Genomic DNA, 25261 nt, shown 5'->3' on the forward strand with positions numbered 1-25261 from the left:
AGCTCAGAAGTCCATGCGGATGACTATTCGGGTGCTCAAGCTACTAGGATTCATTTTAAACTATTCCAAGTCCCATCTTTGCCCTGTTCAGAGATTGGAGTTCATCAGAGCCCTGCTCGATGCTCAGATGGTTTGAGCCTTTCTCCCGGACACAAGAGTGGGCAATCTAGTTGCACTTGCATCCAAGTTCAAGACTCTCAGCAGGTTACAGCTCGGCAAATGTTGAGATTGTTGGGGCATATGGCTTCCACAGTGTATGTTGCACTCATGACACATCTTTACATGAGGTCAGCTCAATGGACCATGACTTCTCCGTGGTATCAAGCCACATGAAGTCTGGAAGATGTCATCCAATTGTCCCCAGAGCTTGTAAGCTCCCTTCAGTGGTGGACCATTCGATCCAGTTTGACTCTGGGACTTCCATTGTAAATACCTCAGCCACAAAAAGTGCTGACGACGGATACATCTCTCCGAGGATGGGGAGCTCATGTAGATGGGCTTCACAGTCAATCTCCTGGAGCTCCGGGGCGATCTGGAACGCTCTAAAGGGTTTTAGAAATTGGATGAGAACAATTATGTGAGATAGCCAAATGGATAACCAGGTTGCAGTGTATTATATGAACAAACAGAGTGGGCACCGGATCTTGCCCTCTGTGTCAGGAGGCCGTTCAGCTATGGTATTGGGCTCGCCACCATTGCATGTTTCTTCGAGCCATCTATCTGGTGGGCACAAACAATACCCTGGACGACAAACTGAGCAGGATAATGCAACCTCAAGAGTGGTCTTTCATCATGGGCATAGCCTGCAAATTTTTCTGAGCGTGGGGCACCCCCTCAGTGGATCTTTTTGCTATCAGCTCAACCTTCAGGCTTCTGGCCTACAACAGACTAGTGTCTGATGCCTTTCTCCTCAATTGGGGGACAGGTCTTCTGTATGTGTATGCACCAATACCTCTGGTGAGAAAAACTTTGTTGAAACTGAAGCAAGGCCGCGGAACCATGATTCTGATAGTGCCATACTGGCCGCACAAATATAGTTCCCTCCTCTTCTTGAATTATCCTCTGAAGAACCGTTAAGATTGGAGTGTTTTCCGACCTTCAGTATACATGACAGAGTCATTTCTGCATCCTAACCTCCACTCTCTGGCTCTCACAGCTTGGATGTTGAGAGCCTAGAATTCGCTTCCTTAGGTCTTTTGGAGTGTCTCTCCTGGGTCTTGCTGGCTTGCAGGAAAGATTCCACTAAGAGGTGTTACTCTTTTAAATAGAGGAGGTTTGCCATCTGGTGTGAGAGCAAGGCCCTAGATCCCCTTACTTGACCTATACATGCCCTACTTGAATATTTTATACACCATATAGGGTAAGGTGTTCACCTTAGTGCGAATAGTGCTTATCAACGTTTAGAAGGTAGGCCCATGTTTGGACAGCCTCTAGTTGTTCGCGTCATGAGAGGTTTACTTTTGTCAATGCCCCCTGTCAGACCTCCATCGGTGTCATGGGATCTCAACATCGTTCTCACCCAGCTGATGAAAGCTCCTTTTGAGCCATTGAATTCCTGCCAGCTGAAGTACTTGACCTGGAAGGTCATTTTGTTGGTGGCTGTTACCTTAGTGGTCGATGCACATTATACAAAGTTTCATCACAACAGAGTAGTCCTCTGCACTCACCCTAAGTTCCTGCCAAAAGTGGTGTCTGAGTTCCATCTGAACCAGTCGATTTTCTTGATAACTTTCTTTCCCCAACCTCATGCCCATCCTGGTGAAAGCAGCTTCCATAGCTTGGATTGCAAGAAATCATTGGCATACTACCTGGAGCAGACACGGCCCCAGATACAGTCCGCCTAACCTTTTGTTTCTTTTGATCCTAATAGGGTGGGGTCGCCATTGGAAAACACACTATTTCAATTTGGCTGGCAGATTGCATTTCCTTCACTTATGCCCAGGCTGGTCTAGCCCTAGAGGGTCATGTCATGGCTCACAGTGCCAGAGCTATGGCTATGACAGTAGCCCACTTGAGGTCAGCCTCCATTGAAGAAATTTGCAAGGCTTCAACATGGTCTTCAGTCCACACATTCACATCACACTACTGCCTTGAGCAGGATACCTGATGCGACAGTCGGTTCGGGCAGACAGTGTTGCAGAATCTGTTTGGGGTCTAGAATCCAACTCCACCCTCCTAGGCCCATTTTATTCTGTTCCAGATTGTATATAGTTTCAGGTTATTGTACATGATGTCCTCGCCATTGTGAGGCCCAATTGACCAGCATTTGTTGTTTTTAGTGAGCCTAGATGCTAGGGATTCCCCACGTGAGAAGATGGAAGCCTGCTTGTCCTCGAAGAAAGTAAAGACATCAGCTTCATATTCTCACAATCCCTCTCACCTCCCCTTGGAGTTGTCTCCTTTGTTACTTTTACTTTATTTTTTGTTATAGTATTAAACTGAGCAGACCGTGTTTGCGCAACTGGCGAAAAGGCAATCGCGCATACATGGTGGAGTGTGGCTCGTGCTCCACAAAGCTCTCTTTTTAGCTTTGGCAAAATGCCGGACCGTGCGTCATGGATCAGCTTCACCTACTTGTGAGAATATGAAGCCTGCTGTCCTCGGATAATACCTGCTATAGGTAAGTATCTTCGCTTTATAGAATACTAGCGTAAGTCTACAGTTGTGTGCCTAACTTTAGGTGCAAGAACCTACGCTAATTCAAGGGCTGGTGTAAATGCTCATGCCTTACTGTAGACAGTTAGGCACATAACTGCTAGTATTCTAGTACTGAGTATGCAAATGCTAGGTACACTCCTGCCCTGTCCATGCCCCTCCCGGATTCACACCCCCCTTGCAGTTGCATGCGATGGAATTTGCACCACAATATACAAAATCTCAACTAAGGGCAGTTGCATGCATAACTGCTCATTAGTGCCAATTAACATCAATTATAGCTAATAATTGATTCTTAATGCCAGCAGCTAATTATTATGTTACATACGCAACTCACACTATTCTATAACTTTCACACACAGCTTTGCATGTTAAGCATAAAATTGGGCATGCAAGTTTATAGAGTGAGGAGGACAGTGGGGGTGGAAAGAATTCCATTTGCAATGTTCTGCCCCGATTTATTCTCCAATTGAGGTTCTCATAATTAATGTTAATAATTCTAACCCCCGGCCAGGCTCACAAAGATTTTGACAGAATGGGGGTCTTAAAATCAGTGACTTACGGTATATATATAGTTTTTTGGACCTAGTTGCTATGTATTGTAAAGATGTGTGTGCATATTTATGAGTATACACGCATATATCCTAACTATCCTTTACTATCCTAACTGTAAAGGGCTAAAATATAAATCCACACACATGACCAGTTTCTCATACATCTGCACACAGCTATGGAACGCACTACCGAAGGCCATAAAAACAACGCAAGACCTAACCATCTTCTGAAGACTACTGAAAATGGATCTTTTCAAGAAGGCATACCATAAACATCCATCTTAAATACTAAACAATAACACTATACACGATCTACACAAAACCAAAATCTTACCACATGACTGATTAACCTCTTTACTATTAATTGATCAAGCACTACCACCTTAAACCTTATGTCGAATAAGGTCTCTCCATAGTCGAAGACCTAATGTGTGTTACAATCCAATGTATTACTCAGGAACCTCATGCAATACCATAATGTATTCTGGTTTACCATATATGTATGCACACGATATATGTATATACCATGATCTGTTCCATATATGTTATGTTCCATGTATGCTACCATGTATGTATGTACCTTAACGCAATACCATGTAATTCTGTTACCCGGAAATGACAACCGCCATTACGGCAAATGTAAGCCACATTGAGCCTGCAAATCGGTGGGAAAATGTGGGATACAGATGCTACAAATAATAATAATATAATTTACAGTTTATCGATTCATACTTTGACCATGGAATTAATGGTAGTTGTTAAAACTCCACATCTGTGTGCTCTTGGTATTGAGGCAAGCTTATGTGAATTTCATTATGCAGGAAAGAAACGGCAGTTAGGATGTGGGTGGGAAATACTTTTGGTCATTTGTGACTCAATGGTGCATGTACAGATCCTACACATGAATGGAGGAGGGCAACCCTTCCTTCCTTGTCTCTACCTCACTGCATATGTTTTTGTGTTGGAGTACTGATGGATATTTTTGTCACCAGGGAACTTCTGCCCACTTTGTGATAAATGTTATGATGATGATGATTATGAGAGTAAGATGATGCAGTGTGGGAAGTGTGAACGCTGGGTCCACTCCAAGTGTGAAAGTCTCTCAGGTGAGCAAGAGCTCTTCATTGAAGAGCACCATACTTTTACTCTCTCTCTTTACTGCTATCTGAAGTCGCCACCAGGATCTCTCCATTCTTTGATGTCCTGGCCTCCTCAAGCAATTGGTATGTTGCAGCTTCTCTCCTCTCCATGGATCTTTAGTGAGGATATGTGGCCTGAAGTCAGTATGTTCTGAAGAGGCTGCTCTGATGCTAGTATTAAATTGCAAGTATTCTAAACATTTTCTCCTCTTCCATAGAAAATGCAGCTCAGATTACCAATGTGTGTGATTTTGTGTTTCTAGATGAAATGTATGAGATTCTCTCTAACTTACCTGAGAGCGTAGCATACACATGCATCAATTGTACAGATCATCACCCTGCTGAGTGGCGGCTGGCACTGGAGAAGGAGCTGCAGAGTTCCCTCAAGCAAGTTCTAATGGCACTTTTAAACTCCAGGACCACCAGCCATCTGTTACGCTATAGACAGGTTGGTCTGAGTTTCTGCTTTCACGTTTAGCCCCCCCCCCCCCCCCCCCCCCCCAGTTCTGGAATGCAATGCAGCCTGAAGATGACAGTAAGTGGCACATATCCTTGGTCACTCAGACAGTTTCTTCAGTAGGGGGCCAAATCGGATTTAGCTTCCTATCTTGAGTACTAGAGACTATTTATTCCGCCTTATAATAAACATTCTGTGGTGGAAAAGAGCCAAATTTATTTTCTGAGACAGGTATTGTGTATTAGTGATCCATGACTTGTGCCTTGATGGAAACCTTATGAGAAACCTTCCCCCCTCCCCCTCCTATCTCTTTCCCTTGCTGTGAGCAGACAGCCAAGCCTCCGGATTTAAACCCAGAGACAGAGGAGAGTATACCATCCAGAAGCTCCCCCGAGGGACCTGATCCACCGGTTCTCACTCAAGTTAGCAAGCAAGAGGAACAGCAGCTACTGGACTTGGAGGCCATCAAGAAGAAAATGGATCAGGGAGGCTACGTAGCCGTGGTATGTTCTGAGGGTAGTATTTTCTAGTCCTGTTTATCAATTATTCTCCGAGGAAAATCAGGCCAGATGTATTCTCACAGTTGGGTGACGTCATCCGACGGAGCCGATGCAGATGCTGTTTAGCGAGAAGAATGTAGAAGTTTCTAGCAGAGTCCCACCACGCATGTGCTGGTGCTTTCCCGTGTGAGTATAGATCCCTCAAGCTTTGTTTTTCCTCAAAGCAAGGAGGGCGCATCTTTGCGGTCTCCCCTCAACGCTTTTTTTCTCTGCTTTTGCACTGTCTTTCCATGTGGGTATTTTTCCCTCATTTGTGTCTTTAATTTCACTTTTGTTATTTTTCCTCTTAGTTCTTAGTGTTTTTGGCCCAACAGGTTTACTTTCTTTTTTGTGGCTCGATAGGCCGGCTTAGGCCTGATCACTGGCCTCAATTTGGGCTCTGTCCCTTTTCATAGTCCAAAATTGAGGAATTTAATTTGGCCATGATTGTTTTCTCGATGTCCAAGAACACCCCCAGTGGTTTCAAATGATGTGTCCAATGTAATTGGGTGATTTTGGTAATAGACTCACATTCTTTGTGCATCAGGTGCCTTGGACCTAACCATGACCCTAACTCTTGTTCTCGCTGTTTAAAATGTAGCTGAGGTCAGAGAGGGTGCGTCATGTCCAACTGGAGAGACTTTGGCTCCTCAAAGCCCGATCCATCAATATCGGCACTGGAATCATCAACTTCGATGGCTGCTAAGACTTCAACAATCACATGGAGTGCACCGGCATCGAGCAGGTCTCCACCTCTCTCGACATCAGGCACTGAAAGTAGGCCCTGGGACCGGTCAACATCAGACACAACACCAAGGGTGTGTATGGGTTCAACATCGTTCGTGGTGGCACCAGAGGTCCACGATGAGCTTCAGGGGAATCCCAAGAACTGGTCCTCTTCGATGCTTAGTTCCTGGAGCTCTGGGGCATTGGCGTTGCCAGTACCCAAGAAACATTGGCACCGGAAGGAGCACTCCCCCTCTTTGACAGAGGTACTGGGGCACAAATCTCCGAGCAGCCAGGTTTCCACTTGCAGTTCGACACCAACATCTCAGGCTACCTCTCTCCTGGCTCCCCCGCCTTTTCCGATGCCTTTCTTTGTTGCGCAGTACTGAGCTATACTCAGGGAGGAGTTAGCACAGATACTGCAGTTGCAATCCGCTCAAGCATCGAGGGCACTTGCACCAACTGCTGATCAGCCCCACATTCTTTCTGAAGCTCCACTCCATTCCTGTGGAGAGATCCTTGACATTGGCATCGACCCATGCAGCACCACTCTTGACATTGGGGGAGGAAACATCCCCGGAGTGAGGGAAGCACCTCAGAGCTTTTAGGGGCACGGAATTGGTTCCACTGAGCCGGGGCAAGCACAGACTCACTCCAATCTAAGTACGAAGAGGAGTATGATTGGGAACGCTCAGGAGATTTGGAAGAAGACCCTCATTACTTGTCGGAGGAGTCTTGCAGGGTCCCTTCTGATCCCTCTCCACCTCGAGAGATGTAAATCTCTACCTGAGGGTCTCTCACCAGTTTCGTCAAGGAGATAACTTTGGCCATCCCATGTAAGCTGGAGACAGAGGAAAGGGTCACAGGACTGTTGCACCCTACACTTAAAAATGCACTGACAAAGAATTGGGAATCTTCCCCTTTCAGTACAGGTGAAACCAAAGAAGGTGGATACACAGTATCATATCCAGAAGGCTCCCGGATTCGAGAGGGCCTAGATGCCTCACCTCTCTGGTTGTGGAATTCGCCCTCAAATGAGCTAGGAGTTCCAGGACGTATGCCTCGGCTCCCCAAAGTAGAGAGGCTTTGATACTAGACTTGTTTGGAAGGAAGACTTTTCAGTCCTATGTTCTTATTGCCCGCATCCAGTCCTGCCAGCTCTATATGAGCCTTTACTTGAAATGTTTGGTAAAAAGTACACTAAATTTTGCAGATTCTCTCCCTCAGGAGCAGGCTGCAGAGCTTCGCCAGTTGGCCAAAAAGCAGCTGGTGTGCAGGAAATATCTGGTCGGTGGTGCTTACTATTCATTTGATATTACATCCAGACTTTATGCCATGGGTGTAGGAATGTGCAGACTCTCATGGCTGTGTGTCTCTGACCTGGAACCAGTGGTTCAAGAGAGGTTGGGGGATGTACTTTGCCGCGGAGATAATCTTTTGGGGGACAATGTGGAGGAGGTTGCTGACCTCATCAGGAAACATACTGATACCATCCACTCCCTGTCTTGACAGCCTCCAGCTGCAAGCTCTTCTTCTAGGAGGTTTACAAGTGGGCCTAGATGACGATCATATTAACTCAAAGGCATGGGTTTCCGCCACCTTCCACTCTACCAGAATCCCCAGGCCCAGCATTCTCAGCCTCATCAGTTCCAACCACAGAAGCCCTAGCAGGCTGCCCAGTCAAAGCAGGGGATGAGCTTCTGCTTGGCTCCAGGAGAGCATAGAAGCAGTACAAGTAACAGACCTGGACGGTAGGGAGGAGGCTAAACTTTTTCCATCAAAGGTGGCTCCTTACATCCTCTGGCTGGTGGGTTGTTCAAATACATTGGTGTCAGAGACCACCAAATTGCCCACTGAGAGCATCTTTCGTCAATCTCAAGCAGGTACTTGTAGAAGAATTCTCCACCCTTCTGCAGGCCAATGCGGTTGAACCTGTGCTGCCAGCAGAATAAGGGAAGGGATTCTATTCCAGGTACTTCCTTGTGCCCAAGAAAACGAGAGGAATTCGTCCCATCGACGACATAAGGGCCCTGAATGAAATTACTGGTCAAAGAAAAGTTCAGGATGATTTCCCTTCTCTCTTTGATTCAGGAATGATTGGCTATGCTCTCTGGACTCAAAGGATGCTTATACCCACATTTTGATACTTCCCAATCTCAGGAAGTATCTCAGATTTTAAATAGGGAAATACCACTTCCAGTACCGCATTCTGTCATTTGGTCTCGTGTCAACTCCCAGGGTGTTCACCAAGTGTCTAGTGGTAGTAGCAGCATATTTATGCAGACTGGACGTCTACGTGTTTCCTTATCTGGAAAGCTGATCAAGAGCACATTGCAGGAAGGAGCAACAGAGTCAATGCGCCAAGCTGTTCAGGTGTTAGAGCTGCTATGGTTTGTGATAAACTACACCAAGGCCCACCTACTCTTGGTTCAGCAATTGGAGTACATAGGAGCCCTGCCAGATAACATTGCAGGCTCAGGCTTTTCTTCCTCAACCAAGGGCAGAGACTTTGATATCTCTTGCCTCACAGGTCCAAAGCAACAAGCAGGCTGTAGCTCGGCAAATGTTGAGATTAATGGGCCACATGACCTCAATAGTGCATGTCACTCTCATGGCACGTCTCCATTTGAGAGAGGCCCAGTGGACTGTAGATTCCCAGTGGTCTCAGGCGGGTGGAAACTTAGTGGATTTCATCCAGATTCCTCCAGAGTTGACTCATGCTTTTCTCTGGTGAACAATTGGATAGACTTTGACTGTGGGACTATCATTCCAAATTCCTCCACCTCAGAAGGTGTTAACGGTGCATCCAATTTGGGATGGGGAGCTCATGTAGGTGGGCTTCACACCTACATGAAACATGGTTTGCTTAGGAAAATACTTACCATGTCAACTTCCTTGAGCTCAGGGTCATTTGGAACGCTGTAAAGGTTTTCACAGATTGGCTGCAGCACCAAATTATTCTCATTCAAATGGACAACCAAGTTGCAGTATTCTGTCTGAACAAGTGGGGTGTATGGGATCCTACCTCTTGTGTCACAAGGCAGTGGGGATGTGGCAGTGGGCCCTCCTTCACGGACTGCTTTCTCAAGCCATGTACCTGGCAGGCAAGGAGAACAGCCTGGCGGACAGACTGAGCAGGATTTTGCTACCTCATGAGTGGTCTCTCAACATAGGCATAGCCCGCAAGATCTTCCGAGAGTGGGGCACTCCCTTGATAGATCTTTTAACATTCATCTCAACAACAGAGTTCCCAAGTTCTGTTTCAGGCTCAGATCACACAGTAGGCTACCATCAGTTGCCTTTCTTCTACATTGAAAGGAGGGCCTTGTATGAGTATCCTCCAATACCTCTCATAGAGAAGACTTTATTGAAACTCAGACGAGACCAATGAGCTGTGATCCTAATTACCCCTTATTGCCCAAGGCAGATCTGGTTCCCTCTTCTTCTGGCGTTATCCACCCAAGATCCATGGAAATTGGACTGTTTTCTGACCCTCATCATGCAGAACAAAGGATCCCTTCTGCATCCCAACCTCCAATCCCTGGCCCTCATGGCTTGTATGTTGAGTGTACAGTGGGGGAAATAAGTATTTGATCCCTTGCTGATTTTGTAAGTTTGCCCACTGACAAAGACATGAGCAGCCCATAATTGAAGGGTAGGTTATTGGTAACAGTGAGAGATAGCACATCACAAATTAAATCCGGAAAATCACATTGTGGAAAGTATATGAATTTATTTGCATTCTGCAGAGGGAAATAAGTATTTGATCCCCCACCAACCAGTAAGAGATCTGGCCCCTACAGACCAGGTAGATGCTCCAAATCAACTCGTTACCTGCATGACAGACAGCTGTCGGCAATGGTCACCTGTATGAAAGACATCTGTCCACAGACTCAGTGAATCAGTCAGACTCTAACCTCTACAAAATGGCCAAGAGCAAGGAGCTGTCTAAGGATGTCAGGGACAAGATCATACACCTGCACAAGGCTGGAATGGGCTACAAAACCATCAGTAAGACGCTGGGCGAGAAGGAGACAACTGTTGGTGCCATAGTAAGAAAATGGAAGAAGTACAAAATGACTGTCAATCGACAAAGATCTGGGGCTCCACGCAAAATCTCACCTCGTGGGGTATCCTTGATCATGAGGAAGGTTAGAAATCAGCCTACAACTAAAGGGGGGAACTTGTCAATGATCTCAAGGCAGCTGGGACCACTGTCACCACGAAAACCATTGGTAACACATTACGACATAACGGATTGCAATCCTGCAGTGCCCGCAAGGTCCCCCTGCTCCGGAAGGCACATGTGACGGCCCGTCTGAAGTTTGCCAGTGAACACCTGGATGATGCCGAGAGTGATTGGGAGAAGGTGCTGTGGTCAGATGAGACAAAAATTGAGCTCTTTGGCATGAACTCAACTCGCCGTGTTTGGAGGAAGAGAAATGCTGCCTATGACCCAAAGAACACCGTCCCCACTGTCAAGCATGGAGGTGGAAATGTTATGTTTTGGGGGTGTTTCTCTGCTAAGGGCACAGGACTACTTCACCGCATCAATGGGAGAATGGATGGGGCCATGTACCGTACAATTCTGAGTGACAACCTCCTTCCCTCCACCAGGGCCTTAAAAATGGGTCGTGGCTGGGTCTTCCAGCACGACAATGACCAAAACATACAGCCAAGGCAACAAAGGAGTGGCTCAGGAAGAAGCACATTAGGGTCATGGAGTGGCCTAGCCAGTCACCAGACCTTAATCCCATTGAAAACTTATGGAGGGAGCTGAAGCTGCGAGTTGCCAAGCGACAGCCCAGAACTCTTAATGATTTAGAGATGATCTGCAAAGAGGAGTGGACCAAAATTCCTCCTGACATGTGTGCAAACCTCATCATCAACTACAGAAGACGTCTGACCGCTGTGCTTGCCAACAAGGGTTTTGCCACCAAGTATTAGGTCTTGTTTGCCAGAGGGATTAAATACTTATTTCCCTCTGCAGAATGCAAATAAATTCATATACTTTCCACAATGTGATTTTCCGGATTTAATTTGTGATGTGCTATCTCTCACTGTTACCAATAACCTACCCTTCAATTATGGGCTGCTCATGTCTTTGTCAGTGGGCAAACTTACAAAATCAGCAAGGGATCAAATACTTATTTCCCCCACTGTAGAATTCAGGTCCTTGGGTATCTCAGAGGGTGTCTCTCGCGTTTTGCTGGCTTCCAGAAAAGACTCCACTAAGAGGTGTTGCTCTTTTAAGAGGAGAAGGTTTGCTGTCTGATGTGATGGCAAGACCTTAGATCCTCTCACTTGCCCTACACAAAAACTGCTTGACTACTTCCTGCACCTCTCAGAGTCTGGTTTAAAAACTAACTCGGTAAGGGTTCATATCAGTGCAATCAGTCTTTATCATTAACATGTAGAAAGTAAGCCCATCTCTGTATAGCCTCTAGTTATTCACTTCATTGAGAGGTTTGCTGTTAACAGAGCCCTCATCAAACCTCCCACCGTGTCATGGGATCTCATCGTTGTCCTCACCCAGCTGATGAAAGCTTCTTTTGAGGCATTTGATTCCTGTCATCTGAAGTATTTGACCTGGAAATTTGTGTTTTTGGTGGCAGTCACTTCTGCTCACATTCTGTGAGCTTTAGGCCTTAGTAGTGAATCCACTTAGTGTAAACTAAGTTTCATCACAATAGAGTAGTTCTCCGCACACACCCTAAGTTCCTTGCTAAGGTAGTATTGGAGATCCATCTTAATCAGTCAAACATTCTACCAACATTCCTGAAACCACATGCCCATCCTGGCAAAAGGGTACTGCATACCTTAGATTGCAAGCAAGCCTTAGCCTTCTATCTAGAGCAGACTAAAGTTCGTGAGCAGTCCACCCAATTTTTTGTTTCTTTTGACCCAAACCAGATGGGGGTATCCATCAGCAAGTTCACAGTTTTTAATTGGCTAGCAGATTGCATCTCCTTACTTATACTCAGACTGGACTGACTATAGAGGACAATGTCAAGGCTCATAATTAACCATGGCAACATTGGTAGTCCACTTGAGGTCAGCCTCCATAGAGGAGATCTGCAAAGCTGCGACATGGTCTTCTGTCCACACATTCACATCTCATTACTGCCTTGAACAGGATACCCATCGTAATTGACGGTTCAGTCAGACAGTTCTGCATAATTTGTTTGGTGTCTAGAATCCAACTCCACCCCCCCTAGGCCCAGTTAGTTTTGTTCCAGTCTGCACCTCCACAACTAGAATGTATATAGTTCAGGTTGATTGACTTCAAAGCCTCAACATTTTGAGTCCCTATCATGCTAGTATTGTTTTTGGTGAGCCTGGTAACTAGAGATTCCCAACTGTGAGAATACATATGGCCTGCTTATCCTCGGAGAAAGCGAAGTTACTTACCTGTAGTAGGTGTTCTCCGAGGACAGCAGGGCAAGTTTTTTCACAAACCCTTCCACCTCCCCTTAGAGTTAAATTCTTTAGCTATATTACCTGACTGAGTGCTCACACGTCTGGCGGGAAGGCACCAGCACATGCATGGTGGAACACTGCTAAAATTTCTACAGCCTTCTTGCTAGTCAGTGTCCGCACCGGGCTCTGTTGGATGACTTCACCCAATTCTGAGAATACTTGGTGTGCTGTCCTCAAAGAACACCTGCTACTGGTGAGTAACTTCGCTTTTGTGCATCTGGTGAAGGTTGTCTTCCCATGGGAACCCAGTGAAGAGTAGCGATATTCGTCAGGGCTCTTTATATAATGTGGGACACAATTTCTAGACATTTGCTTCTTTGTTCTACTAATAGATAAAATTGTCAATAGGAATATTCTATGTAGAAAATATTTTTTATTAAAAAGCATGGGGATTCATAATCAGCAGCAGTGGCCTCCGGATAGAGTAGAGTGCTGGTGCTTTACATTGTTATTGAGCTGTGCTATATGCTTAAGATTTCTGCAGCAGTTAAATCTAGTTTTGTAGCTATGAGATACACTTCAGTGATTAGATGTTACTTGCAAAAGCCAGCATTATTGACTTTGATCATGTCCTGGTCACAAATTGACTTGACTATTATTCAATGTACAGTGATATTAAGGTTTTTTTCTCTTTGGCATTTGCAATCTGTTCAAAATTCAAAACCTTATTTCTTACACATGTATGCCCGTGTAACTCTGTTATTAATAGAAACAAAATATTGGTTCTCTGTAGAGAAAGCAGTAGAATGCAGGCACACTCAAGTTGACATCATCCAACAGAGCCTGGGTACTGGAATTCCTCCAATAGCTCTCTAAGCATGCTGCCCCTGACTTCCCCCCCCCCCCCCCCCCCCCCCAGTTTTAGTTTTATCCATAGGTTGTCCTGATACCTCCCCTTTGCATTTCCAGGGCTCCTCCAAAAATATTGCAGTTAACATTTTCTCTCAGAAACAGTTGTTTATTTGTTAGAACTTCGTTATCACAGCTTTTAGTTTCATTTTCACATCATAATGGCGCCACCTGCAACAACCTCCCCTACAGCACTGATCACTTCTTCTGTGCCCCCAAGACTAGCAGTGTCAGGAAACAACTGTAAATTATAAAATGATCACACAGCAAGCATGAATTTTGCACACTGTGGCTAAGGACTCTGGAGTACAGCTCCTGCTTTATCAGGACAATTATTCCACCCCTCCATCTCCTGCTGTCACTGCTGTCTTACTCTCTCAGAGAAACAGATCAGTGAGTAAATCACCAGCAAAGCTGAAGGAAAAGAAAATTCTTTCTTCAGGAATGGGAAAATGGGGGAAAGATTCACAGTCCCTCAGGCAGTCACTGCAGCTGCTTCCTCAAAAAAGAAAGAAAAGAAAAAATATTGCCTCTCTAATTTTCATTGAGGGATCCTTCATCTTAACACCAAAATCACCGTTATACTGCAGTGCCTCTGCACAGCTCAGCAACTGCAGCAACACTTAATTCAATTCAGGAAAATCCAACCAGTGCTCCTCATAGAACTTCTTAAATGCTTTGTGCAGGACAGCATTGCTATTATTCATTCTGCGGAAGTTCCACTATCTCTACTGCATTACACTTCATTACGCTAATTGACATTTCTATCCCACATTAGCTGTCAAGTTCAATGTGGCTTACAAATAATGTCCAAAAAAACAAAGGATTAAGGTTATTAAGAAAAGAAGAGAACCCTGACCAAAGGATAAGAATGGAACAATGGCATCTCAACATAACAACAAAAATTTACAAAATAAAAAAAAGCTGTTAACAGTTTTTAGAAATGTACCATAATTAGCTTGGGTTCTAATCTCCAATGGTAGTGAGTTCCATCGTTTTGATTACTGGTGAGGGAAACAAGTAGAATGCAAGGATTTATAAATAATTTTCCTGCAACTGGGATAATGAAGAGTTACAAATTCTCTAGATGGATTACGCACATTCCCATCCATCAAATGAATTAAGCCTTGCATATAGCTACATGACACACCATCTATTATTTGATAGATACATTCAGTTTTCAAGCTATATGTGTGTTTATCTCAATTGATATCCAATGCAATCTTGCTGATAATGCAAATTTCTTTCAAATTTCAGTGTAGAAACAGTCTAATTATAAGATAGCCCTATTTTGCTTTCCTTCAACCTCATTTCCTGTTTTATCATCTCAACATTCACCATGGTGGGATTTTTCTCCTCAAAATCCACAAAACTCCCACCATTAGGAATAAATTCCAACTTTCATAGTCTACATCAGGAACCACAAGGATATCAGCCTCCTGAAGAATTTGCTCGTACTAAATTTGTTCAGAAAGTCTGCAAGGACCTTTCCTTGGGTACTTCTCAGTCCCCAGGTAACAGAAATGATTTCAAATCCATCTTACAGTCTTGTTCAGCAACTAAGGAAGCAATAGCCCTGCCAAACCATGAGCTTTTACAAGAGCTCCACTTGGATGTATGGAAGACTCCCTTTCTTCATACCACTGACCTTAAGAAGCTTAGAGCTTTTGCTGGCACCAGGGCATGACCCACATCATTTTTGTTTTCAATTGGTACTGTCAGAAGCAGTTTTAAAGAACAAAATTTCACAATAATAGTCCTCCAGGAAAAGATAAGTTTTTAGATGCCAGTACTTATAGCGCATCAACTCCAGATGTTGCATTATCAGTATGTTAAGCTTCAACAGCTAGAAGATTATTACCCTTCTACCCAACCCTGGATCAAGTTGCCAGTTTGGATTTGATCCTTCAGGAGGCCATATATCATCTTATATAATCTACCGATGATGCCTATGATACAGTTTCCAGGACAGCAACAGCTATTTCTGCACACCACATGGCTTTGCTTAAAGCCATGTGTAGAAGACCTTCATGATAGATTGACTGATGTACCTTGCACAAGGTACAGTCTTTTTGGTGAAAAGGCTTGATGTGGTTTTGAGGATGAAGGATCACTCTTCAGCAATTGGAAAGCTTTCTTCCCAGTCTCAGGATCTCACTGCCCAACCCAAAAAGCAGCAACAATACCAATATATACTGGAAATCCTATCAAATCCAATATTTCCAACAATTTTATCCCAGAAGAAGATATCAGCCTTATGCAGGGCCAGAAATTCAACATCCACTACTGCAAGGATATCCGCAGAAACAGCACCTGAGAGAACATAAGCTGCAAGCACTACTAGCAGCCTCAACTGCGAAATCTTCACCTGCTTTTTGACTCTTTCCCTGAGGGTAGAAAGCTTTAGCATTAATCAGTAGCAAGCCATCACTACAAATCAACTCCCATGATTACAAATTAAACTTTCTCCAAGGACAAGGTATTCTCACATCTGGATGATGTCATCAGACAGAGCCCAGTGTGGACGCTGCCTAGCGTATACAGCTACTAGAACATTCTAGCAGTGTCTCACCTTGCATGCACAGGTGCCTTCCCGCCCAATACATGTACGCAGGTTCCTCAGTTTATTGTTTCCATGGAGCTGGGAAGACAAATCCTCGCGATCTCCCTTCAACGTTTTTCATTGTTACCTTTCAGTGTGAGTTTTCCTCATATTTTTTCTCATTTACCTCTAAAATTTATTTTTAATACCTTCCTGTGACAAAAAGTGGGTTTCTGAGCCAGACAACTTCATTATTTTATGGAGTGTATTTCTCGTAATTGGCCAGCAGATGGCACTTGTTTTGAGTTTTAAAGCTGTTGAAGAAAAAAGCATTCTCTCTTCCAATTTCAGTTTATGCAAAGGTAATCTGCAGTACCATTGGGTAGTTACTTTCAAAATTGATGCCTTGGAATCTGATTGGCCCTGGATTTGAAATCTAGCTTGAATTTTCCCCAGTTGCAGCCAGGGGGCGGAGAGAGACAGATCTCTTTCTCCGAGGACAAACAGGCTGCTTGTTCTCACATGTGGGTTGACGTCCACGTCGGCCCGGGAACCGGCATTTTGCGAGCAAAATATTTTTTAAAATGTTGCCAGAGTCTTCTGGCGTGCATGCACGGATCAATTTCCCGCCCGTCGCGTGAGCATTCCCATTCAGTTATTTTTTTCTCCGCGTTAAGGTGCGGTCGAATTTTTCCACCGCTCCTCTCAGGCCCAGGAAAGAATCTATCTCGTTTTGAGGCTTTTGCCTTTTTTTTCTTTTCTTTTAGTAGCTATTTACCATTTTTAAAAAATTAAAAAACTTTCCCCGTAGTTTTTATTTTTTTGCCCTTTTAAAGTTTCCTTTGTTTTTCCATGCGGCTGGGTTGTTCCCTTGTTTTCGTGCCCTTTTTTCTTTTAACAGGCATGATCGCGTCTTTTGATTTCGCCAAAGCCGTTTTTCCTTCCAGGTCATCGAAGACACCCAGCGGCTTCAAATGTTGTACTCGGTACAACCGGACCATCTCAGGTACTGATACCCACGTCTGGTGTATCCAGTGTAGTCTGTGTCTTCGCTTGAAGAAACGGACTCAAGTGTCTCGAGAGGCCCAATGAGAGAAGCTTTTTGGGGCTCGGTCCAGTCCTTCGACATTGACATTGGTACCGAGGTTGGCGGCGTCGACATCAAGGGATGCATAAACATCGGGAGCGAAGGTAATGGCTGCAGAACGACCAACTCATGCTGGTAGCAGTGAGGCATTGAGTGGGTCTCCACCTGTCTTGAGGCCCCCTGTTATGCAGCCCCCCCCCCCCCCCCCCCCACCCCAAGGAGACGTGAGGATTCCACGTCTTCCTCATCGATACCGAGGAGTCTCGATGACGGGCGTCGAGCGAAGGCGAAGAAGTACCATCATCGTTCTCCTTCGTCACACGGTGCTGAGAGCTCCGGGGCGTCGAGAGATTTGGCACCCGAGAAGCGTCGGTGCCAAGAGGCTCGCTCTCCCTCTATTCAGGAGGTGCCGATGCATCGGTCTAGCAGCCCCGGTACCTGTTCCCGAGCCTTGACGGATTCTGCCACCAGCTCCTTTACTGACCCTGCGGCCTTGTCCTACGGCGGCTCTCGACGAGCGCATCAGGGCCCTGCTTCCAGAGCTTCTGGAAGGGTTACTGCGCCAGTCTGCTTCGGTGTTGGGGGTGCTTGCGCCTTCTGTACCGTCTGCTGCAGCGGTATCTGGCCCTTCGCCTGTTGTGAGGTCCCCGACCTCTGTGCTGCCTGCGGCATCGGTGTCAACTGCCAGCCAGGTCGACTCCCCTTCGACGTCAGTGGAGGAAGCTTCACCAGAGTCCAGGCAGGCGTTGACTTCTCGGCATTGCCATCGAGGACGTCGTTCCTCGGCATTGAGGCAGGCTCAGTTTTAGACTGCTCTGAGAGATGTCTTCTCCGATACTGAAGATGAGCGCTCGTGGGAGGAAGAGGAGGATCCCAGGTACTTTTCTTCTGATGAGTCCTATGGGATTCCTTCTGAACCTTCCCCTCCACCAGAAAAGAGACTGTCTCCACCAGAGAGTCTATCCTTTACCTCCTTTGTCCGGAAAATGGCTGCGGCTATTCCCTTCCCCATGGAGGCCGAGGATGAGCTGAGATGCTCGAGGTCCTGGATTATCCTTCTTCACCTGGAGAGGCTGCAACGGCTCCTTTGCATAATGTACTGAAGGAAGTCCTTATGCAAATCTGGTCATTCCCTCTGTCTAATACCGTGATCCCGAAAAGAACTGAATCCCAATATCGGATCCACGGGGAGCCTGGATTGATGAAGTCTCAGCTACCTCAATTCCATGGTGGTGGACTCCGCTCTCAAAAGAGCCAAGAGTACTAGGGACTATGCCTCGGCACCCCCAGGCAGAGAATCTAGAACCTTGGACTCTTGGGAGAAAGGCGTATCAGGCCCCTATGCTCGCTGCCAAAGTCCAGACATACCAGCTCTTCACAAGCATCCACTTGCGGAACTCAGTGAGGCAACTGTCTAGCTTGGTGGTTGCACTCCCTCCGGAGCAGGCCGAGCCTTTTTGCTAGGTGGTCAGGCAGCAGAAGGCGTGTCGCAAATTCCTGGCCAGGAGTACGTTCAACACTTTTGATGTAACTTCCAGAATTGCTGCCCAAGGTATAGTGATGCGCAGACTCTCATGGCTGCGTGTCTCTGACCTGGATCATTTGGTCCAGCAGCGGATGGCGGATGTTCCTTGCCGGGGGATAACATTTTTGGTGAGAAAGTAGAGGATCTGGTTGACCAGCTCAAGAAGCACAATGATGCTATGGATTCTCTCTCCTGCCGGGCGTCTTCTGCTACTACCTCCTCATCTAGGAGGTTTTTTGGAGGGAAGAGGAGTGCTCCATATTCCTATTCTAGGCGTAGGTACACTCCTGCTTCTCGGCAGCCTGTCCAGGCTCAGTCCCAGCGCGCTCATACTCGTCAACAGCATGCGCCTAAGGCCCCTGCAGCTCCCCAGCAAAAGCAAGGGACGGGCTTTTGACTGGCTCCAGTTCAGCATAGCCTCATTCAAAGTGTCCATGCCGGAAGACTTGCCGGTCGGGGGGAGGTTGATATTTTTTCACCAAAGGTGGCCTTTTATAACCTCCGACCGTTGGGTTCTTGAAATAGTCCGGTCAGGATACACCCTCAATCTGGAATCCAAGCCTCCAAATTGTCCACTGGGAGCTCATTCTTACAGTTCCCAGCAGAAACAGGTTCTTGCAGAGGAACTCTCCGCCCTTCTGAAGGCCCAAGCGGTCGAACCCGTTCCACCAGGGGAAGAAGGGTTGACATTCTATTCCAGGTACTTCTTTGTGCAAAAGAAAACAGGGGATTCGTCCCATCCTAGACCTAATGGCCCTGAACAAATTTCTAGTCCAAGAAAAGTTCAGGATGGTTTCCCTGGGCACCCTTCTTCCCATGATTCAGGAAAACGATTGGCTGTGATCCCTGGACTTAAAGGATGCTTACACCCACATCTTGATACTTCCAGCTCACAGGAAGTATCTTCGATTTCGGCTGGGAACACAGCACTTTCAGTACCGTGTACTGTCTTTTGGCCTGGTGTCTGCTCCCAGAGCGTTTAACAAATGCTTAGCTTTAGTCGCAGTGTCGCTACGCAGACTGGGAGTGCATGTGTTTCCTTATCTCGACGATTGGCTGGTGAAGAGCACCTCGAAGGAGGGTGCTCTGAAATCCATATGAATGACTATTCGGGTGCTAGAGCTACTGGGGTTTGTCATAAATTATCCCAAGTCCCATCTCACCCCAGTCCAAAAATTGGAATTCATTGGAGCCCTGTTGAACACTCGGACAGCTCAAGCTTATCTTCCCCAGACAAGGGCAGACAACCTTCTGTCTCTGGTGTCCATGGTTCGAGCGTCTCAGCAGGTCAGAGCTCTGCAGATATTGAGACTTCTGGGGCACATAGCCTCCACAGTTCATGTAACACCCATGGCACATTTACATATGAGAGTAGCTCAATGGACCCTAGCTTCCCAGTGGTTTCAAGCTGCGGGGGATCTAGAGGGTGTAGTCCAACTGTCCACCAGCTTTCGGAATTCTCTTCAGTGGTAGACGATTCGATCCAATTTGACCATGGGATGACCATTCCAAGTTCCTCAGCCAGAGAAAGTGCTGACGACTGATGCATCTCTCCTGGGGTGGGGAGCTCATGTAGATGGGCTCCACACTCAGGGAGCCTGGTCCTTTCAGGAAAGAGGTCTGCAGATCCACCTCCTGGAATTAATATTGATCTGGAATGCTCTAAAGGCTTTCAGAGATCGGCTGTCCAACCAAGTAACCTTAATTCAGACAGACAATTAGGTTGCCATGTACTACACCAACAAGCAGGGGGCACCAGATCTCACCCTCTGTGTCAAGAAGCCATCCAGATGTGGCTTTGGGCTTGTTCACCTCAAGCATATGTGGTCTGGGAGGCAGCTGTTCAGCGGAGAACTCGAACGCCCCACTGGAGAACACAGGTATGGAAGAAAGTGGAATGTTTGACCACGGAAATACAAGACCTGGAGAGATGGATCTTAAAAATACTTGGGAGGCAGCTAACATTCTGCACCTTTGCATACAAGGAACATAGTTGGCTGCAGAAGATCATTTTCATATCAACAAGTCGGCGCTGAGAGCAATTTTTGTGCAATATGTACATAAGTAATGCCACATTGGGAAAGACCAAGGGTCCATTGAGCCCAGCATCCTGTCCACGACAGTGGCCAATCCAGGTCAAAGGCACCTGGCAAGCTTCCCAAACGTACAAACATTCTATACGTGTTATTCCTGGAATTGTGGATTTTTCCCAAGTCCATTTAGTAGCGGTTTATGGACTTGTCCTTTAGGAAACCGTCTAACCCCGTTTAAACTCTGCTAAGCTAACCGCCTTCACCACGTTCTCCGGCAACGAATTCCAGAGTTTAATTATGCATTGGGTGAAGAAAACTTTTCTCCGATTTGTTTTAAATTTACTACACTGTAGTTTCATCGCATGCCCCCTAGTCCTAGTATTTTTGGAAAGCGTGAACAGACGCTTCACATCCACCTTTCCACTCATTATTTTATATACCTCTATCATGTCTCCCCTCAGCTGTCTCGTCTCCAAGCTGAAAAGCCCTAGCCTCCTTAGTCTTTCTTCATAGGGAAGTCGTCCCATCCGTGCTATCATTTTAGTCGCCCTTCGCTGCACCTTTTCCAATTCTACTATATCTTTCTTGAGATGCGGCGACCAGAATTGAACACAATACTCAAGATGTGGTCGCACCATGGAGCGAAACAATGGCATTATAACATCCTCACACCTGTTTTCCATACCTTTCCTAATAGTACTCAACATTCTATTCGCTTTCCTAGCCGCAGCAGCACACTGAGCAGAAGGTTTCAGTGTAGTATCAACGATGACACCCAGATCCCTTTCTTGGTCCGTAACTCCAAACCTTCAAACTATTTATTTATTTATTTGTTACATTTGTACCCCACATTTTCCCACCTATTTGCAGGCTCAAATGTGGTAGCACAGTCAGTCTTTCAGAGATGAGTTCTACCAAAAATAGACTTCTTCCTGCCCGATATTTAAAAATATTTCACCATCCAGGAATGGCTCCTGGCAGGTTAAATAGCACTTAACTGGCTATCTGGCAATATTCAGCGGAAGATGGCCGGCTATCTGTGCATCGCTGACTAAGTTTTGCAGCCAAATTAGGCTGCCAAGATAGCTGGAATATCTTTGGCCAGTTTAAACTTAAGCAGCCAGTGCTGAATATTGGCTTTGCCAGTTAAATTTAAACCAGTCAAAAAAACACCTGCACATTCAATTCCAGTCACTGGAGATGGTCCAGCTTTGAATATCTGAGCTCTGTGCCGACTGCAGGAGGCAATCCGGCTACCTCCTGTGATCTAAATATCTGCCCCTTCATTTCCAATGACAGTAAGAAATGTTGTCCCTTCATCTGGCCCTGGGTCAACTAGCATCAGGTATATTCATGATCTCATGAAGCCAGGACCTTCTTTATGCTTTTCAGCCAGACCCTCTACTAGCAAGGATAGTCCAGAAAGTGAGATGGGATACTGCAACACTAATTCTCATTGCTCCTAATGGCCCAGGTTCCTGTACCTCTGTAAAGTGGTTCAGGACAATCCCATGACCTTATTGATTATTCCAATACTGTTGATTCAGCAAGGCAGGAAAATTCTCTGTCGGCCAACAACCAGTTTGAAAGAAGTGCAAGAAATTATTCTGCCTTCAGAAAGTCATATGGATTCAGATGGAAGAGATTTACTTTTTGGTGTACCAGCTAGCCTGAAGATCCCTTTGATTGGTCAATACCGTTGATTCTTCAGTACCTCCTCATTTTGTCAAATGTGGATCTTGATGTAAGCTGAAATAGCACTAAGATGAACTTTCAACTAGCGGATCAATGGTCAACCTCTTTCCAGGCACCCAATAGGAGTGAAATTCATGAGAGGTTTTTCTAATTCCTGACCACCTATTGGAAAACCTCCAGTGAAATGGGATCTCAGCTTAGTACTACATAGCTAAATAAAACACTACAAACCTTTAGAAAAAGCTTCCCTGAAGTTTATTTTTTAGAAAACTTGATTTCTTGTAGCTTCAGTTTGTTTTGTGAATTACAGGGTTCTGTTCACTATATATACACACAACCAAGTTGTACTCTGCACTCACCTAAAATTCTTACCAGAAGTAGTGTCTGATTTCCATATTAACCAACCAGTTGTTTGCCAGCATTTTTCCCTCTGTCACATACCAGCACTGAGGAACAACTGTTTCAAACTCTGGATTGACCGCATCTTGAGGCTGAAGCCAGCTAAAACTTGAACTGAATGGGCTAGTCTGATATGAGCATGGGAACACACACACAAACTCAGAAAAATTTTCTAGAGGTTTCTGAGCTCTGGGAGACTATACCCCCGCTTGGTTCTAGCGTGTGTCATACCACTTTTATGTAGCTTTAGAATCCTGCTATTCACGGAGAGCCAATGTTACAGGATAAGTAACTACGCTGTATCTCTTAGTTTAGAAAGATGTAAATAAATATAAGTAATGCTACTGAATATACATGTAAGTGGAGACCACATAACTGCTTCAGTGCATAAGCTAGGCCTGCTTTCCAATTGGTTTAACTTATGTGTGTAATTATCCAGGGAATGACTGAATTTTGTCGCTCTCAGGATAACTTTGGTGCTAGCCCTTATCCCTATCCCAGGAACATCATATTTTCACATGTGGATGACATCCTACAGAGCCCTGTGTGGACACACTCCCCAACTTTTAATTATAGAAGCTTTTGGAAGCTGGACCACGCATGCACACACTTTCCTGTATGTATGTATGTGCTGTGCAGGATCAAGGCAGTTGTCTTTTTAAGCAGAGCTGTGAGAACACTGTTTTGTGTCTCTCCTCATACAACCCTAGTAGTTGACGACCTTCCTCCTGATTTTTGACTTGCCTTTTATTCTGTATATAGCATGGGAACTTCTTCTCTTCTCCTATTGTATTTCCCTTAAAAGGTTTTTTGGGCATTTGTAAGTTTTCTTTATTTTTCATAGCACACTTGGCCCTCTTAGGCCTCAGCACTTTGGTCAGGCAGAGTTTCCTCTTTTTTTTTTTTGGGGGGGGGGGGGGGGGGGGGTTAATTTTCGGTCATTGAGCTGTTTGATTTTGTTTCGGCTATTTTTGTTTTGCTCCAGATGCAGTAAAGTCATGTCTTGCACTGACCTGCACAATTGGTGTGTTCATGGGCCTTGATTATAAAACTTGTCTAGGTAAACTCTGTTTACAGATGAAGAAGAGGTCCATAAAGTGTTGAGAAGAACTGCACCTTACACTTTTTGATGCTTCTAAGTCCACTCCATCAACGTTGGCATCGGAGGCATTGGTCCCTATGGTATTGGGTGTTATACTGGACATTGGGGATGCATCGGCATCAAGGAGGTCTCCGCCTTCCTTGGAGTCAAGCATTGGTAGCACCTACTGGGACTAGCCATTTTCGGACCTAGCCCCAAGGACTCGTAAGGTTTCAACGACACCCTTGTTGAAACCGAGGGACCATGGTGCCAGGTGAAAGGCAGAGGGCAAGAATCACCAACATGGTACCAGAGAAGCATTGGCGCTAAGAGGGCTGTTCTTCCTTCTTGGATTTGGCACCAGCTTCCTGCATGCCAGGACCAGACCTCCAGTTCAACCGTGATACCTTTTGTGGACCTGACCACACCAGTACTAGCCCAGTCTTTCCTGATACCTACCCTTGACAAGAGGCTCCAGGTCCTGTTATATCCTGGCTCAGAATTACACTGAAGCCTTGAAGGTGACTGTGGTACTGCCCCAGCCAGTACTGCAGACCCATGCCCTGCTAGGTGGCCAAGCCTTGACTCCAGTGCCCGTGAGGGCAGACGGTACTTCTTTCTTGCCCTTTGGGGGAGGAAGCTGATTTAAGGGCTAGGAGACATTCCTCAGCACTCTTGCCCTGAGTCTGATTGTGTAAAGTAGACCAAGGCAGGTCCATTACTCTTGAGTCTGATTTGGACCACTTGTGGGAGTCTGACCTGGAACCAGTGGTCCTCTTAAAGAAGGAGTCCCTTGATCTATCAGACCCCTCCCCTTCTCATGAAAGGAGAAAATATCCCCCTGAGGAGCTTTCTGTTGTCAATTTTGTCAGGAATATGGCTCAAACCATCCCATTTGTTAGAGGTTGAGGCTGAGCCCAGGGCAGAAATGTTGGATGTCCTCGACTTTGACTCCCATCCTAAGGAAGCAGTGACAGTGCTCGTTCACAGCATCTGTAAAGCAGTAGAAATGAAATAGTGGACCCTTCTCTGTACAGCCTGTTCATAAGAAGGCGGACTATGTAGAGTCCAGAAGGCTTCTGAATTTGAGAAGCTACAGCTGACACACCATTATGCGGTCATTTAATTTGTTCTCAAAAGGGCCAGAAGCTCTAAGACTCAGTCCTTGGTGCCTCTGGAGAGGGATGCGAGGACTTTGGACTCTTTTGGGAGAAAGGTGTTCCAGAATGCTATGCTTATGGTCCTGCATACATTCTTACCAGTTCTACTTGAGCCTGCACTTGAAGTCCTTGGTGAACAGTGTGACAGAGTTTGCAGGCACTCTACCATCTGATCAAACTGCACAGCTTCACCATTTAGTAGCCAAATAACAAAGGCGGCCTAAGATGCTTTTTGACATGTTGTCTAGGGCCTGTGCTGTGGGAATCGGAATGCACAGGCTCACCTGGCTGCATGCTTCTGACCTAGAACTGACAGTTCAGGAGAAGCTGGTGGACATCC

At 45.7% G+C, this 25261-nt stretch overlaps 1 protein-coding gene across 3 annotated transcripts in view; it reads left to right on the plus strand.

Annotated features, from left to right (window-relative positions):
* Positions 1 to 25261, plus strand: part of KMT2A (lysine methyltransferase 2A) — a 473075-nt gene that overhangs the window by 193126 nt on the left and 254688 nt on the right. For all 3 annotated transcript variants that reach the window (XM_030220693.1, XM_030220691.1, XM_030220692.1), the window contains exons 14-16: positions 4202 to 4315; positions 4612 to 4796; positions 5135 to 5308. In XM_030220693.1, coding sequence (XP_030076553.1) covers positions 4202 to 4315; positions 4612 to 4796; positions 5135 to 5308 — 473 coding nt within the window. The remainder of the gene's footprint in view (positions 1 to 4201; positions 4316 to 4611; positions 4797 to 5134; positions 5309 to 25261) is intronic.

The sequence above is a fragment of the Microcaecilia unicolor genome, chromosome 12 (genome assembly GCF_901765095.1).
Source record: "Microcaecilia unicolor chromosome 12, aMicUni1.1, whole genome shotgun sequence".
Classification (NCBI taxonomy): domain Eukaryota; kingdom Metazoa; phylum Chordata; class Amphibia; order Gymnophiona; family Siphonopidae; genus Microcaecilia; species Microcaecilia unicolor.